This window comes from Trichoplusia ni, unplaced genomic scaffold (genome assembly GCF_003590095.1).
Source record: "Trichoplusia ni isolate ovarian cell line Hi5 unplaced genomic scaffold, tn1 tig00000609, whole genome shotgun sequence".
NCBI lineage: Eukaryota > Metazoa > Arthropoda > Insecta > Lepidoptera > Noctuidae > Trichoplusia > Trichoplusia ni.
Genome location: NW_020800045.1, coordinates 1 through 19,794, shown reverse-complemented (window position 1 = coordinate 19,794; position 19,794 = coordinate 1). Strand labels below are relative to the sequence as shown.

Genomic DNA, 19,794 nt, shown 5'->3' with positions numbered 1-19,794 from the left:
CATAAATGGTGAAAGAGGAATTTAAAATGCATCAATTGAAAATAAAACTACCAAAAAGTCTAAAAAAATTTTGGTATGGGTAACACAACAGGTCACGTGATACCAGTCTGGTTTTGCAAACGGTGAGTGGAGTGCCTTGTCATCAGTCCTTTGAGTTTTTGGATGATTTTCTTTGGAATTTTTATTCAAAGTGAGTAATTTTATGAACAAAATCACTTGTACAGCATGTATTTGTTTTCTTGTGGTGTTTATTTGTGATTGTGACCCGTGCATTCATATGACGAAATTGTACCTTGTTCCGTGACTAGTGATATGACGCCATTTTCTTCGTGAATGCCAATTACTAAATTCTTCAATATTTTCTTTGTTTCTACTCCATAAAGAGACTATAGCTATTCAAGAGTTTGATCTAGAACTTTATCTCCATGTTTTGCACGAGACTTTTATCAACAAGGGATTTTCAGAAACCAAGAGTGCACTTGTTCATTAGGTACGCATTTTTTTGCATGACACCACCTTGGGAGGCATAGTGTATTTTGCTTGGTATGAGCTTTTGTGATATCACGTAATTTTTTTTAACGCCACATCTTAGTTTTCTATCAATTTCACAACATTTATTTATTATTACTATGTACCCACCTATCTATTTTTTACGTATATTAGTATGATTGCCCACGAGCCTACCTAACTTCCTGTATGGCATGTACCCATTTTTTTTTTGTCTTATATCTGTGTTGGTTGTTTATTTTTTCGTAAGTTTAGGAATTTTGTGGCTAACTATTATCTCTATTAATCATTACATTTGAATAGAGTAAAGTTACAAACAAAATGGTGCTGTTATAGAACCCATTATAATATATTATAGCCTGCTTTTTGCAGTGTAAGCGGTTGTTATAATTTAAGGGTCGTGTTACAACATATTTATTTACTCTTAATATTAATATCATTAGAAAAATAATTGTGATCGAAAATAATGACTAGGTTACATAAAGTGCAGCTTTAGTGCCACTTTGACCATTATTTTATGTATGGATTTACCTATGTATATTTTTTAATAAATTGCGCCGCCATGTAGCCTTAATAAATAGTATGGCTATATAAGACAATAATAGCTTTGTTTTGGTTGACTGGTACTTATTGTTTTTGTTATTTTGTAGGAAGCAATTCACTTCCTACAAAATTACTAATTAGTATTATAGTTATGTTTCCCATACCATGTAATAAAATTTTATGGAAGTTATCAATTTCTTTAATATAATTTAATATTATAATTTAAATTGTAAAATTGATAGGCAAGTTCCATTAACTTCTTGTGAGCAACTAGTATACAACTATTATATTAACTATTTTACCATTCATTATAAATATGTCAATTTTATACTAACACATTTTTATATTATGATCTTAGTATTCCAATGTACCTCTAGTTTTTCCAATTCAGATTATCCCACCCTACATAGAATTATTAGACTCTTGATGTGTGGGATGCTCCTTACCAGAAATGGCAAAATATTACTAACACATTTCAAATCTTTACTTTCTCATAATGTTAATAAGATCATTAGGGCCAAGATATTTTCTTATGTTCAAAACTTTGAGACACTCAAAAAAGAAAAGCATATTAATCTATAAATTATGTGTAAGCATGAGATAAGTTACAATAAGTTTAAGTTATTTAATTTCGTTATCTGTAATATGCATTGGAAGATTTTATATTTGAGAAGCTATAGGAGGCCATATTGAATTCTTCCACCTTCTCATCTTTCCAGCATCATAGGGTTTCATAAACCTTTTATAACTTTATTGTACAAACTATATTTTCTTGCACTCTTATATTTTATGTCACTATAAATTTACTGGAATGCAAACTACATTTATAAGTATTATAGTGTAGTTAGTATAGGAGACATTTGTGTTATCAGTGTGTTAAATTGCATGATAAATAGCTGTGACAATGTTCTTCAACTCTAAGCTTTCTATTGTATTTATGTGTTCCTAGTTGCCTCAATATATAATTATTTCTATATTCCAGTTCATTAATTTGCAAATCTTTATGAAATTTTCATAATAAAACTTTTTTTAGTAGATCCTCAATCAACAAAGTATCCTGGATTGGGATGGTTTTCATTCTTAGTGATTTTAGCCGTACTTTGTACTTCAAAATATGTAGTCACTGCCTATCTCCACAAACCATCAAAGAGGGTAACAAAAAGCTTTGTAATAATCATTATTTTGTTCTGTGTCTGAAAGATTTAATTCAGTTTCTCATACAATTTTTTGAAAGGCAGTTTGCAGTTTATTATGAATATATGCAAGTTTATTAGTTTTTTCTTTTCAAACAATACAATTACATTTTTTATGTTGCTGTAGCTAATCTTGTGATACCATAACTTTGTTGTCAAATTTAGTTTGTGTCTTGTACTTGTTTCTAAAGTAGAGATTTTATTAAATAATGAAAACGAAATTTAGAGTTCATGTTTACCCACAGAGTAAGTAAGCAAATGGAGTAATAATGTGTGGGCGACTGGCGCTAAAGATATCCACACAAAAACAACGTTTACAACTGCAACAATCGCCAATCAGAAACGTGCTGTTTGTCAAGAGGTCAGCGATCGTCCAATGACAGACGTTTCTTTTCCCTGCGCACCTCACAAATTCGGTGAGTGGGATTAGTTGGAGAAAATGCATATGAGCCCTCCATTTACTTACTCCTCATTAGTTGATATTGAATTGAATCAAAACAAGTTCGTGATGGGAAAATGCAGAAGCTGCCTAATAAATTAATTCACCCATTAACAAAGCAAACAGGGTTCTAAACTCGAGAAAAAAACATTTTCATTGTTTTTAAATAACAATCATTACTTAAATGTATGTTTGCTTGTATAAGGTCAAGATTTTGGCAAGGTTCATTGAAATTTACTAAAATGTACAATTTACTTCTTTTAGGTCCTATAGGTTTCCTATATTTCACATAATGATTGATCTTTTATTAATGTGCAGTAAATATGATAAACTTGCAATAAATCTTATAGCATAATAGGTTCGCAACTTTCAAATAATATAAAACTTAATTTATAATTGTTATGAAGCATTGCAATAATTTTATATATGGATTAAAATACTTACTATCCATAATTTATTATTTAAGCAGGCTTAAGTAAGAAAATCATATAAACTACTAATAAGTAGTCTTTGTTTATTAAAATAAATTAAAAGGTTATTAAATGTTAAACATTATGTCATAATTGTAAGTTGTAGCAATGTGTCTCAAAGCCAAAACATCCATCAATTTAACAATACGGCCATTTGTTTATGCTCTTCTTGTTGTATGAGTGACCTAAACCGTATTTTGAATAGGGACACTGTATTTACGTAATCTAACAATGGCAAGAATCTTCTATGGCTAATATAGAAAGTGCAAGAAAAAAGGTTTTTTTTTGTGTTACAAAATACGAATTTGTCAATAATTAACTTTAATTTGCATTTAGAAGTCTGTCAGTTGTTTAGAGATCGCATTATAAAAGTACATATAATCTTCGATGTTCGTGAACGCAGTTTTTTTAAAGAAGCAATTTTTATCTAATACTGATATTTATTGACTGTTGTTTATTAACTCCCAAGTAAATAATATTTTTAAGGATAGAAAGAAGTAGATGGGACTTAGTAAGATCAAGTACCTTATTATCATTTGATATTGTGATTTAGCAACATTTTTTAGGCTATTTGATTGCCAAACGAGGACGACCAGACAGAGCGACCTTAGACCTCCTTGTAGAAGTTCGAACGAAATAAATTTGTTCAATACGTTGGCCACATTATAGGTTTCCACGTCTAAGCACGCATGTTTTGTTTTGTAAATATTGGAAAAGTCTATAAATTATTTTATATTGCCCATAGAATCCAAATGCTAAAGTTAACAAATCGTAAATGAATTACTAGGAGTATTTGTACACGCGTGTACATAATGTATGCATGTAACGTTGTATTCTAAAAACTTCTCGATGTCACAAACACATATCTTAAACAATAAATTAACGACAATCTTTTTTAGTTGATATAATTCAAACATTTTTTTTGTAATACAATATTTGACCAATACCGTTTCTAAAAATATTATTGTTTTTCCGAAGGTTGATAAGGGTTTAACAATGGCAAAGAGTAATCAAGTCATTTATTGTGCAATTTTGTATTAAGACCGTTTGAAATAGAAATAGTTGGAAATAGAGACGATAATCTATAATAAGAAGGTTTTCTCTACATTTTTTTTAACGGTTTCCGCACCACTTATGTGGGATTTCAGAGAGAGAGAGAGAGAGACATTCTGTAATATTGAAGATGGACAAATACACTTAATCGGAGAAGTGTTCGATTCCTTTAATTTGTGTAATCAGTATTTTTATGTTGAATAACACAATGATTAGTTGATGAGGGATCATTAGAGTGCATTAGTTTTAATGGATAGATTACTTGTCTCAGGTGGTGTAACCATTCATTGTGATGCCGGTGGATGCTGACCTCAACCGCACAGACGTGGTGTCGCCTGGTTGTGAGCTGAAGGGCCTGCGCACTTGGAAAGACATTTGTTTGGTACGAAATTCACTCCAACATCAGGTATGCATTCCCCTTAACCCCAGCTTCGTATAGGTTTATGTTCGTGAAGAGAAAGCTTTGTTTTCCGTTCGCTCACGTTTTGAATCCGATTCACTTACGATTGAGTAGCATCAAGGGTTTATTATTTGCTGCGTCATCTATTTGTTCTTTCTTTTATTTTTCGTTAGCGATTAAAGGGGTTTGTAAAAGTCATTTTGTAGAGAAATAAAACACTCCTAAGATGATGATACATCAAGCCTTCAAACTTAAGGCTTTTCTTTAGAGAAATTATGTCAAGCAAGCTTTGTTTGAGCATAACCACTCCTAATAATAGATGTTTGGAATTGGCCGGTTACTTTGGTTGAATCAGTTGAATGTACTAGGTATATTTATTTACCCACCTATTGTAGGTGCCAAATCTCCTGCTAAACCGTTTCTCGAAACACGTGATGATGAGATACTGCGCCATCCTCCTCAGTATGAATAAGGTGTCGAGATGCACGTGCTCTCATTTCATTGACCTTCCTAAAGCCCGTATACGATCTTTGTGTCTTTGTTAGTTTTCGATACAGGATTTAAGAAAATTTTTGAGTCTTTGTTAGTGTATATGAAAAGTGAGAATAATCTTGTAAGGAGTGCTTGCTTTACGAGGGATGGACAAAATGCGTGTCGGGCCGCAAGGCGATAATTTGTGGCGGTGCGGTGGCGCGACGGCGGCGTCGATGGGCGCGTGTGGCCCGCTGAGGTCACCGCCCCGGCCAGGACTAATTCGGGGGAGATCGACGACTCGCTCCGTCGCGGCTTTGTCTGCGTCCGTCGCCTTCACTACCGTTCTGACCACTCCGCACGCATGGCTTTGTTTGTATACGCGATCGTTTCACACGACCTTTTAGGTATTATAAAACGTCTTGTCATTGACAATAAGTGCGCAGAATCGTTGAAGTAAATACGCATTTACTTTATAGTTATTGTAATGAAATGTTACGACAAATAATTTGGACTCGATGCAGCCGCATCTTTGTTGTTGTTAGGTTTCGAAAGTATTTTTTTATTACAGAATGTAGAAAACAAAATTATGGAGTGTAACAACAACTTTCAAAGAGCTAATGTAGTTTTTAAAAACTTAAATATGATGTTTTATTGTAAAACATCAGTTAATGCTTAACATACTAATAACTCAGCTATGCATATCCAGATAACTGCAGGTCGTCGTACTTTTACGTTGTTTTTATCGATCTTGGCGAACATGCTGCGTAAACAATATAAAACATCTCTCACCTCTGTCCATCTTCCAATATTATTGTCTTGTCTTCAGAATAAAATGCTGTTTTTTTTTTAAATTTTCTAATAAGATACAGCTGTTATTTAACCCGTGTCTGCTGAACTGGCAGATTTTACACTACTGCACTGTTACACTAATTAATAGCGGACATTATTTTAAAAGTTGTTTATTTTTTTTTACTACAGACAAATTCAAGTCAGAATTAACTTATCTAAAATTTTGTTAACATAAAATGTAATACTTATTATTAATGAGGTTACTTGTGATTTCTGGATGTTCTGCGTACTTACTCTCGTAGTTTAAATATTTTTCATAACTGGTCAATAGTCAGTAGGAATGCTTTGTTTCTTTACTAAGCTTTTATTGTACATTTAGTAAAAGCAAACGTCAAGGGTATCGTCTGGGTAACACCATACGTCCTATTTAAAGTAGACTAAAATCTATCCTATTTAATCTACATGAGAATAATTCTCGCCCGAACGATCTACCTAGTACAATGCATAAAGTTTAAATTGCATCAAGAAGTTGTAGCTAGGACAAGATAGGTGATCGTGATCTCGTCGGATCGGACATGTGTATGTCAGCGCTCGCCTAGTGGCTTGTTTGTATTGGTGAGTGCGTGCGCGTGTAGAATGGAATGACGCGAATATATAGTTGCAAGAGACTGCGGGCGGCGCGACCGCTACCGCTCCTCGCTCAGTTCTCGCCAGCTCGCCGAGCGCGTCGGAGCTCGTCCCCGCGTGGCCGATACACTCGTTAATTGTTACAAATACAGTTTTAAACATTGGGTGCTGCTATTGCCTTATCTTGGAAGATAATTGTGCGAATTAGTGGCCCGAGTTCTTTTGACAAAGTTTGTGTTAGTGATATCATTTTTGTGAGTTTAAAGCGCTTTCGAGCGTAGTTTCTACGTGGCCATGGGCTTGTGTTCCCACTCGAAGGTAATATAGTTAAGTGTGCGTTGTTTTTGTGTGCGTCTGTGTTTCGAGATGTCTCAAAGTGGAGCCTGTGGGCCAGCTAGACGAGGCTGTTTGAAGGCCGTCGCCCCGACCTTGGTGTCAGAAGGTCAACGTCCTCACGTGTTCTAAAGTTTATGCCATTTGTGACGTATTAATTGTTTTCCAAATTCATTGTCTAGAAAACTAATTTGTACAGTTAACACGATAACTCGAGCCAAGTTCTACTGTTTGCAGCTGCTGTAGGCTGGCTAGGTGTGTAGTCGTTTTCTGTGTGCTCGACTGCAATATAATTAATGAATGTATAATTGTGTGTTTATACATAATCAATGTCGTATGGGACCAATATCGCTCGCATTCAGTGAAGGTTGGATTATAATACAGTCATAACTATTCGTCTATAGTCCACTTATCTAATAAACATAAAATAATAAATAAAGTTTTCCTTTAACTGGTTGAACTAGAATTGATTACAACGGAAATAATAAAATTGATCTTTTACACTTATTGAAGTTTTCGCAAGTGTATATTTTTAATTCTGAACTGAGGTAAATATTGTTTTCACTGATTGAAAATAGTTTTTCGTTTCTTAAAATATGATGCGCGTTAAGCTAATTCCTGTTATCATTAAATTGATACTGCGCATTATTGTTTTTCAAGATTATGTAGGTATATCGTAGTATAATCAGGTACAAATTTAAGTATTTTACAATTATTGGCTTGTTCAAGCAAATTTTGCAATCCTGTAAAGAAATAAATAGCAAGTTAAAAGTAAAACAACTTATATTATCATGAATTCTACCTGTCGATTGTACGTTTGGGTGCGCAAGTATTTAAATAATGTACATTATGTTACTAGCTTCTAGTAGCAAAGTTGTAGTGAGCATTGTGTTTCAAACAATGACTGAGCGCGTCCATTGTGTATCAGCGGGGATGAAAGAGAGAGCGATATGTTCACGTTGATATGAGCGCGGAGCTCACTGAGTGTCACAGCTGCGCTGCGTGTGCGCGATCAGCTGACGCCGCGGCGGCCATCTTGCCGTGCGTGTTCATAGCGGGCGCGTCATTGTGCTGTTGATGACGCAAAATTCTTTCTTTAAATGCTCATGTCATTGTCCTTCCCATCCTGGCTGTATAGCATTGTCAATCGAATAAACCAATTCAATGAAAGAATAGGTTCCCTGCACTGGATTCTTGTTTCTTTGTTGCGTAATCATGCGGAAGGCGTTTCAAGACCCTGGTTATTCTATTTTTGGTCAAAACGTTTCCGCTAAGATATATACACCACACACACTTAGATTTGCTTCATTATAAGCTGTTACTAATGTTTTAATAATCTACATTATTTCTAAGAACGTGTGCCAGGAAAATTCTTTGACCTCGATTAGCGCATCATGGCGTAGTTTCCGTATTTTGGTAAATTTGTTTTTGTTTGATAACAGCCGTTTTCTAAATATTTTTTTACAAATCAATTTATGACTTGCAAGTTTATATTAGCATATTTTCATAGCTAGAATATAACTATGAAAGTAATAGGACTACTAGATAAAGAAAAATCAGATAAAAATGAGGACTTATTGATAAAATAACAGTGCGTTTTGAATGTTTTTTTTGTGTCTAGTCCACATCTACATTTTAATCATTAGCATTTTAACCATGCTTTTTATAGCATTAAAGAGATACAAGTGATAATTTCAAGTCAAATAGACTGTTGCTTTCGAAGCTAAGTAGATGTAAAAGCCAATGATGCTGAGTTTTCGTAGGATTTTTCTTTGCGCTGCACGATTTTTGTAGCTGGTACCGTTACTGTTACCGTTGATCAAGTGGTCAGACCTGTATCTTGTCCCGAGCAGACGTAAATTCGAGCAGTGTACCTATGTATAGAACTGTCTGTAGCTTTCATGCGTGTTATGGGGTTCATAACGACCTATATACATATTTGTTTGTGGTACTGGTAGCCTCAAGGTATTAGTAGATGGGCTTATTTTTTCTTTTATATTATTTATATTTTCAGATTTTTTACAATTTATAACTATCATGGGAATTGAATACAGCCCACAATAACCCTTTTTCTCAGTCTCTAATCAATCTCGTATTTATTCTTCGTATTGTCATTGGACTAATACACCGCAAGTCGCAATGAAATCCATATATTTTTTGAATTTAATAATTCGCAATAATTAATGTAACCTTTGATTAAGACCTAAATAAGAATGTTAGAATCCTAAATAGAATCCTACGATAATATAAGATAATAAACACTGACAGAAATACACACCTAGTCTCACATTTGCCAATAGCCTCTTTGTATTGTAATAAATAATACGGAATTATATACGAAATACGGAATCATTTAATGGATGAAATTAAATATACCAAAAGTAACTTGTGAACCTACCTACTGAAACAGTTATAAGATTCTGTTCCATCTGCTCGTGGGTTGTAATTTGACGCTCGACTGGTGGTATCTGTTACTGTGTAGGACGTAGGGGTGGTAGATATACGAACACATGTGTCACTAAGGTGTGCAATGCTATCGGTGGGTTGTCTCGTCATGTGGCCGGTGTGTTTGTGTGTGTGGCGGTGCACCGTGAAGCGGGTCGCGCTCGAATTGCGTAGTGAACACTCGGCAAGTGGGTCAGCGGGGCACGGCTCTGCGCGGCCCGACCGACGCTGTCGTCGCGACGGAGATACGTCCTACACACACAAACACACACTCGCGCACCACAAATATACACAGATAGACACACAAAAGAGCACATTTTATAGCTTTGTTTATTTTAATTCTACCGTAGTCCTAATAAGAATACTTACTTGTCACAGTCACTATAATAGGTATTTAATAATATAATGAAATGACATTGTAACGTCGTTGCCGTTATTGATAAATTTCTAAAATTGAATATCACGATTCCGTCTAGTAGAATGAGTTGCCTTGGCATACTTATTTGGTATCAATATTGCTGAGTTATTTTTACCAGCATTAATTGCTACATGCAATCCGTCTCTATTTTACGAAGTTATTCTTTGTGCAAATTACTATAATATGTTCATGATATGTTGATGAAATAATACAATTTGTGTTACTGAGTAGTCGGTTGTGATGAATGCAAGGCATCAAATTCCTTCAAATAATTTAGCCAAATTACCAGTTTCGTGCTTAGTTTGTAATGTCATCGATTTTGTCACGTTTATAATTATTTGGACTTTAGAAAAACATGCGGACTGCACAGAATTTGATCTTCTGCGATGCGCAGTAGATATAATAAAAGCGGTGCGGGCGTGCGCGAGCGCCGACGCTTTGCACCCCTGCGTGCAGCCCGGTCGATGACTCCCCAAGTCCCCGGCCCCGGCTAATGACCTTACCGCACACTCTCGACTTTAACAGTATTCATTGCAATTATTGTTGAACATTTTACAATTACTGGCGTTGGTGACTGGTGATCTTATAGAATATATTATATTTATACTGTTTAAAACGCGGCGTACGCCATTGTGACAGAAAAAAAAATACGATTTAAACGACGAATGACGGTTGTTTTTCTGCATATTTTAAAATGATATCTTTGTTTGCTATGTTTATCATTAACACTCACATACATTACAATTAAATATGCTTCATTTGCTGATAAAAGTAATAGCTGGCGTACTAGGTAATTCTGTAAGTTCTTGGATTACTTTTTGAGGTTGATGCAAGAGTTCACCGCAATATCGATTATCTTTTTATCGATACCGTGTTGACAAGAGATATGCAAGTGTTGTTGGTTTAGCGACCTTGGGGTGGGGCGCGGGGCACGCGGGTGATCCGTTTCGCGGGCGCGTTCCACTTTAGCGTTAGCTCTCTCTTGTTACGCAAACCTGTCGTTATGCATATTATGTTTGCTTCTACAAAATCATATGCTACGCCTAATACCACTTTCTATGACTATCATCATGTTTTGTATGCGAAAGGCTTTGAAATCGCAATTGTTGGTATGACTTAGGCTTTATTTTGCGTTTATCTTATTATAAATACATTTGTCACATCTTGTAAATAGGCATTTATTGTACGATTGTTTGTTCCAGGGCCCGCTTCGATCCTGACATACAAGGAATAATCACAGCTCATTGGCAAGGAAAGCCACTAACCGGGACCCTGCAAACCAGAGATAATCAAGTCTAAATTGAAACGTTACTAAGTGCAGCATTCTTGCCGTTATTATTGTAGAACATTGTGTGTTACGACAAACAAGTGCAATATACAATTAGTGCAATCGTACATTATATTACAAACTCGAGTGAAGTGACTTTGTTGTATTAAAAGTGAAATTATATTGTGGAACAATGGAGCGTGAATCAAATCCGATGGAGACGTTGTGCCGCTCGGGGTGCGGATTCTACGGAAACCCCTCAACAGACGGACTCTGCTCAGTATGCTTTAAGGTACTTCATTCAGTCCAAGGAACCTAAAATCAGTAGTAGTAGTAGTCGCAAATATCATCAATATGTACCCACCAAATAAATATTACCTACGTTTGGAAACGTACTTTACTAGTTTTAAGAGAGGACGCTGGTCGCAAGATAAATCTTACAAATTAAACTGGAGACACAACAGGCCATTTATGCTTGGTATATTGAATTATTGTTTATTATTATGTTTGGAGTAATCTTCCGATCTTCGATTGAGGATTTTTACATGTGACAGTCAGAATTGTGCCCACATGCCCTCGGTGTGGTTTGAGCTCTTTATCCCTTGTAGTAAAAAGGTTCCACTTGGTTCCAAGGTTGTAACTTGTTGATTAACACTTTATAACTTCCTTTTTCTCACTTTAGTAACTTGGTAAAGAGTTTAATAAAGTCTTTTGCCGCATACATGACGCATAATACGTCTTATCCAACTAGATTATAATGTTGGAGGTTGTTGTTAACCTTGTGTTAACTGATTTCAGGAGGCTTTAAAGAAGAAGCAACAGCCGCCGGCATCGTCACCTTCGCCGGTTTCGGCCCCCTTCGTTGCGACACCATCTACTCCGCTGGCCGCGGCCGCGCCTACTGTGCCCAGCCTGCCCGTGCAGGCACAGACCCACACAGACGTGAGGCCACACTTCTTTTATCTTAACTCATCACTTAACAGATTGGTTTATAATTGTTCATTTAATAGTCACGTTTCTTAAACAATTTTACAATGTTCGAACGTGTCCAAGTGAAAATATTAAGAGTCACGCAATTTCTTTCTAAGAACAGTAATCAGGCAATAACATATTATAAGTCATATTAATATTATTTTTCAACTAATGTATATGAATAATGCGTGTTACCTGTATGAGTAACTATCGTAAACAACAGTTTAGTTATTGTTATTATAATAATTATGAACGTTGAGGTTCAACATTTTATCTTTTCCCATTTTTGTAATGTTCTCCTCAACAAGCTCCATAGCTCCATACTGCCGCGCCATGTTAAAGTAGCTTATTGTTAGAGAATAAAATAACTTCTGGCACCTTAACAATGCCTTTATTTGTAATAGTCACAAAGAATGACTACGTGTTAGAATGTCATTATTCCATTCTACGTCACATCTTAATTTATTTATAGATTATTGAACAAAGAAACTTTACTGACATTATTATTAATCTCACACTATTATTTTGTAATTTAAATGGTGGCGTTGGATTTAACTGTCAATAATATAGCAGGTAAGATGAGTGCTAGTGTCATCTGTTCCTAAATTTCCATTTTTAAAAAGGGTTACTGTATTTAGGCATATAATTATTATTGATAACTTACAAATAATACTTTGTAGTGACGCTATTTCGATGCATACCGATGTTATTGAAATTTGTTATTGACTATAAAAATTATAGGGAATTCATAAATGAAGTATAAAGGGCAAAGTCTAGGTTGATATTGAAAACTCAAGGATTACCATGTTTTGGAGTCTTTTTATTTTATGGTACAAAAAAGTACATAACTGTCTACTTTAAATTTAATAACGTGAACAAGGCAACCGTTATTATCGCCCGATTACAAACTCTCAGTTCCTAACAATAAATCTATGTCTAGTGACTATTGCAACTTAATGAAGTGTTTAAGTTCAAACATATGTACGTGTGATATTATGTTTTTGATAGGTACAATGACGCCGTGTTTTGATAAGCAGTTTCTGAGATATGGTAGACCAATCAAATAAGAGCTTCCGCTGATATGAATCTATTTATTTCTCCAAAATTACTCATAGTTATGAATGCGTGTTAATTTACTTTAGACTCGAATGATAAAATTAAACACATTAAATTCATTATGACCATACTCTCCGTACTCACTTGCCGATTTTGTGTAGTGACAGAATCTGTGCGCGTAAAAAAATATCTGACGACCTGTTTGTAGTTAAGTACATCTATTTATAACAAGATCGTGACAGTATTGTCTACATTACAGTTAAACGCAATTAGTAATGAATCATACACAAAAAAATAAATAACATTCTGCATTTTCTGCTCTCGTTATAGTCGTTACCGATTGTATGGTTTTATAAACAAACAACTCATTAAAAACTTTCTTTGTCAAATCACTGCTGGCAGCAAAACATATTTTTTAAAACAAAACCTTTTACGTCAAGTTGACATTGCGTTTACAGCAAGGAAAACCAAAAAATATTGCTTCGATTTACTTATACACAATAAATTCAATTTATATTTAATATTTTTGTAGCCAAACTGTTGTTTGTTGTTCCGTGGCTTTTAAAATGTAATATTTTTTATTTGTTTTGTCCCCCCAAGTCATTGACTTGAGATGAGGGGCACCTTTACATCGTAACTGGTAAAGTGTTTACTGCTCCGAACGATTAATACAACTAGATATCATAATTATCTTTATTTATATCAGTACATTGGAATTAAAAAAATCAAACAAACCAAATTATTGCGCGTAAAATCAGGTGCTGACGGAACAATGTTGATTTGCAATCAAAATGCCCAACCTGAAGTTTATAAAAAATTTGAATAATGGAAAATGACCCTAGCAAAAAAGAGTCGAAGGGGAAAAGGATATTCAAAAAAGCTATACGCCGCAATAGTAAATCTAACAATAGCAGCCAGAACTCATCCATAGAGCAAGGCACGGGCGTGTCACGATCCAAGAGCTTCGAGAACAAACATCTGTCCATCGATATTAACGACAGCACGCCGCTGCCGACACCCGACGGCACCAAGGAAAAGGCTGATCACGCTGGACAGAAAATAAAACTAGACGATAAAACACAGAACCAGGAATGTGACCTTGCGACCCAGGATACCTCCGCAGATCTGGTCAAGAACAAAAAAAACGTGGACATTCAGGAGAATCTAAACGAGGTGTACAGCGAGACACCTTCTGGGTCTAATAAGGGTGCCAAATTTACTTCTCCGAAACTTGAGATAAAAGAGCAGCGCCCTTCGGAATCAGACGGTGCTAAAAAGAATCTTAAAAGGGTTGGTTAATGATTAAAACGTTTGTAAAGTGGCAAAAGTTATTTCTATCAGGAGTCATTAAATTGACAATACACAGTCTCTAATTAACTATTCGGGCTGTGGTGATTTTTATATATACTCCACTTGTACGAAAACGGCAGCCATGCGTGTATTGATTGTCTATCAGTACAAAACAGAGTCACATTAACGGTCTTTGAGCGGTTTAAATTTAATTTTATAGTCGATGTGTCTCAACGTGTAGAGTGTTATCAATAAAATTTTGTTTAAAACCCAGAATAGAAACGAAAAAATTACAGAAAATAAATAAAATGAAGCGGAAGAACTTACACATAATTAACTCAATATTTTCACTTTGTTTCTTTTCTAAGTGACTTTTCAATAAATGAATGTTATCATTTATTCTAATGTTTTAAAAATTATTTTCAGAAATTGGAAGAAGAAAGCGGAGCGGGAACGAGCGGGGCGAGTACTGGCACGTCGGACACTGACGCCGACGACAAAGATCCCAGCAAGGACAAAAAGAAAAAGAATAGGTGCGCCGTTTGCCGCAAGAAGGTTGGACTCACAGGTAAACGAGAAACTTTATTGCTGGTCTTGCTTACTATTTCAGTAAATAAGTTAAGAACACAAAAAAAGATAAACCAACTATTAACCAGATAGTTCCTCAGTTCGTAAATAATGAAAACCACATACATTTCATACACATTTATGGCCTTGCTGTCTAAATTGACTTGGAAGTGTCGCAATATATACTTCATTTCGGAAATATGCAAGTACCGTACCGATAGTGGATGTGCGTGCAGGCTCCAATTTTATGGTTAGTCGATTGGTAAAAATCGATAAAATTCATGAAAAATTGTTGGCTTATGTCTACATTTCTACTAAAAGTAAAAAATAATAACAATACATTTATGTCATGCTATGAATACTCCGCTTATAAATTGCAATGTATGAGTACGTATGCGTACCCGTCGGTCTCTTGTATACGGTATCAGATACATTATATCCTGTTGATCACCTTTTACAATGTAGTAAACAATTATCTGATATATATTTTCAATAGATGCCCACATTGCTTTTTTTTGTGTTTAAATTTGCTTCACATAACCTTCATGCTCAAGTATTTCACGATGTTTGAATCGCTGATAGTGAACATATTTTAACCATTGTGTGTTAAACATATTCACGCACACGAGTTAACTGAATCAACATTGTATGCATACACCAAATAGCAACAACAATAGCACACAAGTGAACCTCCAAATCATATCTACTGTGAAACTAATGTCAATTGATACTTGTGGATGCAGATTCATAAAATGAATTTATATTTGTTGTTGTTATATTTGTTTTGTCTATTGGCACGAGGTCAATAGCGTTATTTAAATTTTAACTAATGGAATATTATAAAGCTAGGTATGTATAAATGAGTATTGTATATTAGCATTGAAAGCATGTGTGAGTATATAGTTGTGTTGCGTGGTGTTGGCTCAGGGTTCGAGTGCCGCTGCGGAGGGCTGTTCTGCGCGGTGCACCGGTACAGCGACAAGCACGAGTGCTCGTTCGACTACCGGGAGCTGGGCGCGCAGGAGATCCGCCGCAACAACCCCGTCGTGGTCTCGCAGAAGATCCACAAGATATGAGCCTGTGGGCCCGGGAGTCACCACCCTCACCGCACCGCATTACATACGTTTTATGATTTTCTCTAAATAAATATTCGATCGAGTTTGTGTTTCTTATTTGCGTTTTGTATGTAGGTATTTTTGACTGCAGGCCGGCGGCGCCGCGCCGTCGCTCGTTCGGTTTCCGTTTCTTTTCATTTTCTGTCTGTCCGAGCGCCTTTGCCTCGCGACTTACTCAACTATAAGAACGACGCGACCGCGTAGGAAACACAGACTCGATCTATACTGTATTTAGATTTATTTGTGGCGAGAGTTTTACTTTTAAATTTTTATTAAAAGTTGTAGATAATGTTCGTTTCGGGTAGGAATTCAGGATTAATTTTTGAGATAATAAGTAGAGTTTGAATATTGTCCGTTCACCTCCATTGTAAATATTAGATATAATTAATTATAGAAACAAATCCTATATATTGTAAAAAATTAAAACTCCCAAAAAAAGCTACATTGTTATGATTCCAACGGAGAGCGTAGCGCGCTTGACTATACGTAACAATGGTATGCTGGGGCCGCACTGACGGCTGGACAGCGGCTCTCCATGTCGATCGCCTAGTTGTACATTGTTCAGGAGTTCGCTGCCGCCGACATGACTCGTGTTTGTGACAAACATTCGATACGTGATATGAGTAGCGGAGCTCCGTGAAGCCGCATCTGTGCTAGACAACGATTAGTGCGAGTGTGCACACCGCGGCGACGAGCACGTCTTGGACTGTGAATTAACATCATCTTCAAATTGTTAGTAATGTTATTTTGGTTTGGGAAGTCGTCGCTTTCTTATTTGTCTAACATTCGGCATAAGTGACCTAGTGTTTAGCGAGATTGTGGTGTGTATCGGCTAAGGTGAGCGCGCGGCGGCGAGGGCGTGCGGCGGCCGGCGTGTGCAAGCGCTTGCAGTTCTCGGGAACGCTGTTTTGTGATCATTTACTTTGATTTCGTGCGTCGCTGTCGCACGCGCCGCTACCACGCCGCTCCGCTCTTTGTGTGAAAATTTAAAGTAAGCATATGGATAGTTATAAATATTATAAGTAGTCGACACTTTATATTATTACACATATAAGTAGAAAAGAATTATTTAGCTTTTTTCTTTTAATCACAATATTATTCAAAATTGTAAGTTGTATTATGTAACTTGTTCATTTTAGTGGTGAAGTTGAACCAATAATAACTATGTATCGCTTCGGTCGTTGTCCACGGTAGACTAACTGATTGGTTGGACTTAATTATTTAATGACTTTTGTTGTATATTTTGTTAGGTCATTGATTAATTTTGGTCTTTTAGCTTGAACATAATCAGATAAAGATGATGTTAATGAATGATTTTCCTTCTATCTTTGCTGTTTTAATTTAGTTATTCTCTTATTAAAGTCATTAAATTTTCAGGAACATACAATGTTTTTCATTTTACCTACTAGTAACCTTTCTAAACAAATAAATAAGGAGCGAAGAACTAAGCCTTCTTGAACACAAGTTGAGATTAGTAAACATTTATATTAATGTAAATAGCGACCCCCAGAAGAAGCGATCGGTGATAATAACAACCCTTTAATATAAAATCATCATCAACCTACAAGTGTATAAAAAATGCGACGTCAAAGTATTCTTACAGTAGTATGGTATCGGATTGTCCAATATTATACTGTGTTTAGTTACGTCCTTATCATTGTCATTGTATTTTATTGCTTTATCGCTTAAATTTGTGGACGTATTTTTTTATATTTTTCCACTCCTAGCTACCCGGTACCAAGTAGCCGATTTAAAATTTGGTAATGCTTCTTAGGGTTCGACAGCATCGATCGATGATGAAGTGGATTAATTGACTAAAAGACAATTGATGGTCTAGTGCAGTTACTCCTGTAAACATCTAAACAGTTAAGGCTAAAAATGAAAAAAAAAAAGAATGAAAAAGCAATAAAATTCACCTATTATTATTATTATATAAACGTTTTTTATTTAAACTATGGAAAAAAATAGGTACATTGCCAACAATTATGCTAAATAGTATAATTTCCTTTCAAAATAACTGTTTAATCACAACCAAGGGAGCTTAATCAATTGTATCTTTGTACTTAATTATATTTTCCATAAAATGCTAAGTAACAAATAGTCTACCCTAACAATTTGTCATGGTAATATTAAATACGTGTAATTTAAATACAAATTTAATATTTGCGGATATCACATGTTACCTACCTAACAAATTCTTTGGAAGAATTACTTGACTAGTCAACATGTTAACATTGATCTAATTCTATAAACAACAAATTCTATGTACGTATAAAATGTTTGGTAAAGTAACATTAGATATTGGTAACTTGTCTGATCCATTCGCGTGCGCTGGAGACCCTTGAAAATATGACTAGGGCGCCGTTGGAGCATGACCGAGCATCATTCTGTACCCAAGATGCAATACCGACCAGGCGACCAGTCTCGTCAACCAGACCGCTGCCGCTGTCGCCCTGAGAATAATAGTTGCTGGTTATACATAGAAAAATACACCGACCTGCTTGTAACATAATTCAGTGCTATTCCATATTTTTTTTAATGTTGTTTGTAAAGTGCTACACTAATTGATTGTCACGAAAATTGAACGCGCAGCCTTTTATGTCGCGTATATCTTAGACGTAACTTAGATAACATTTACTCAGATAATATACTTACACTGCAAGCAGAATCAAACCGCGGCGGGCGTCCTTTCACGCACACCATATCTTTCGATCGATATTCAGGTAATGCTGACTTGCATACTTCTTCAGGCTGTACCGCCATTTCCATTTTGTGCATATCACTACGCATGTAGCCCTAAAAAATACGATTAGATATGAAAAAAAACTTTCACACAATTATTACATTTCTTTTGACCAGGGAATATACCTACCCAATGGGGGAACATATAATATACTAGCTGATCCAGCAAACGTTGTTTTGCCGATTTTTTTTTTCTAGTTGTATGTATTTTTAATGCCACATTATAAAAAAAAAACAATTTCGTCCAAAAAATAAAATCGTGTTTTTAGTGTGAGCAACCCTTATCAAAAAAATAGATGTTGTTCTATTCTCAGACCTACCCAATATGTATACAAAATTTCATAAAAATCGGTTAAGCCGTTTCGGAGGAGTACGGTAACTAACATCGTGACACGGGAATTTTATATATTAGAAGATGTACGATCCAAAATATATGTAGAACGATTATAAAGACATACATACAGAATAAGAAAGTTTTGAAAGTGAAAGATTGATTGAAGTGTCTGGAAAATCAGGACACCTGCTTTCACGTATTTTTCGTTGTTGATTCGTGGTTCAAGAAAAGTGCTACCTATAACTTTGCCACGATTGGCAGGAGTTAGGTAACACGTGAGTTACTAGAGGCGAAAAATAGTTTTCTCGTTTCAAAATAGATATTGTCTATGTAGGCTACTTACACCAAAGTGGTCCGTGCCGTAGCCCGCGTACCCAACGTTGAGACCCTCGGGGAGGGATGGTTGGTCATCCAATTTAGCGGCAACCATAGTCTTGCCGTCCAGAGGCAGGGGCTCACTTAACTCTGCCAACAGGAAGTCCCACCGGGCGGCCACCTACATCGCAATGTCATTAAGTTATTTCTTGCATAAATATATTTGACCATTAACAGTTTGTATTTATAGTTATTTATTCACGATTCAATACAATCCAGTCTAGCGCTACAGCACTCACTGACAGACGGTCTTCCAATAACATGGCGGTAACATTCCTGTACCACCATATTATCGGAAGACTGGCACCCTCTCGCGCACATAACTACGCTATCCCATAATTGCGTAAAAAAAATGAAAGTATACGATCATATTATTAGTGTATAC

General features: G+C 35.6%; 2 protein-coding genes across 4 annotated transcripts; one reads left to right on the top strand and one right to left on the bottom strand.

The window, feature by feature from the left end:
* Window positions 1–92: 92 nt before the first annotated feature.
* Window positions 93–17,340, top strand: LOC113507107 (AN1-type zinc finger protein 6-like). Of its 3 annotated transcripts, XM_026889967.1 has the most exons (7): window positions 93–190; window positions 2,489–2,659; window positions 4,477–4,611; window positions 10,894–11,250; window positions 11,757–11,900; window positions 14,703–14,844; window positions 15,771–17,340. In XM_026889967.1, exons 4-7 carry the CDS (start codon window positions 11,152–11,154, stop codon window positions 15,917–15,919), a joined length of 534 nt encoding a protein of 177 aa, XP_026745768.1. In that variant the 5' UTR covers window positions 93–190; window positions 2,489–2,659; window positions 4,477–4,611; window positions 10,894–11,151; the 3' UTR covers window positions 15,920–17,340. The 3 variants fall into 3 exon arrangements, with proteins under 3 accessions (XP_026745768.1, XP_026745765.1, XP_026745767.1); XM_026889964.1 differs by lacking the exons at window positions 93–190; window positions 2,489–2,659; window positions 4,477–4,611; window positions 10,894–11,250; window positions 11,757–11,900 and adding an exon at window positions 11,946–14,276 and having other exon boundaries at window positions 15,765–17,340; XM_026889966.1 differs by lacking the exons at window positions 93–190; window positions 2,489–2,659; window positions 4,477–4,611; window positions 10,894–11,250; window positions 11,757–11,900 and adding an exon at window positions 11,952–14,276.
* Window positions 17,341–17,869: 529 nt separating this feature from the next.
* On the bottom strand, window positions 17,870–19,672 carry LOC113507108 (scolexin B-like). The gene is made up of 4 exons (XM_026889968.1): window positions 19,649–19,672; window positions 19,378–19,530; window positions 18,614–18,754; window positions 17,870–18,411 (listed from the first exon to the last, which is right to left on the bottom strand). Exons 1-4 carry the CDS (start codon window positions 19,670–19,672, stop codon window positions 18,253–18,255), a joined length of 477 nt encoding a protein of 158 aa, XP_026745769.1. The 3' UTR covers window positions 17,870–18,252.
* Window positions 19,673–19,794: the final 122 nt, after the last annotated feature.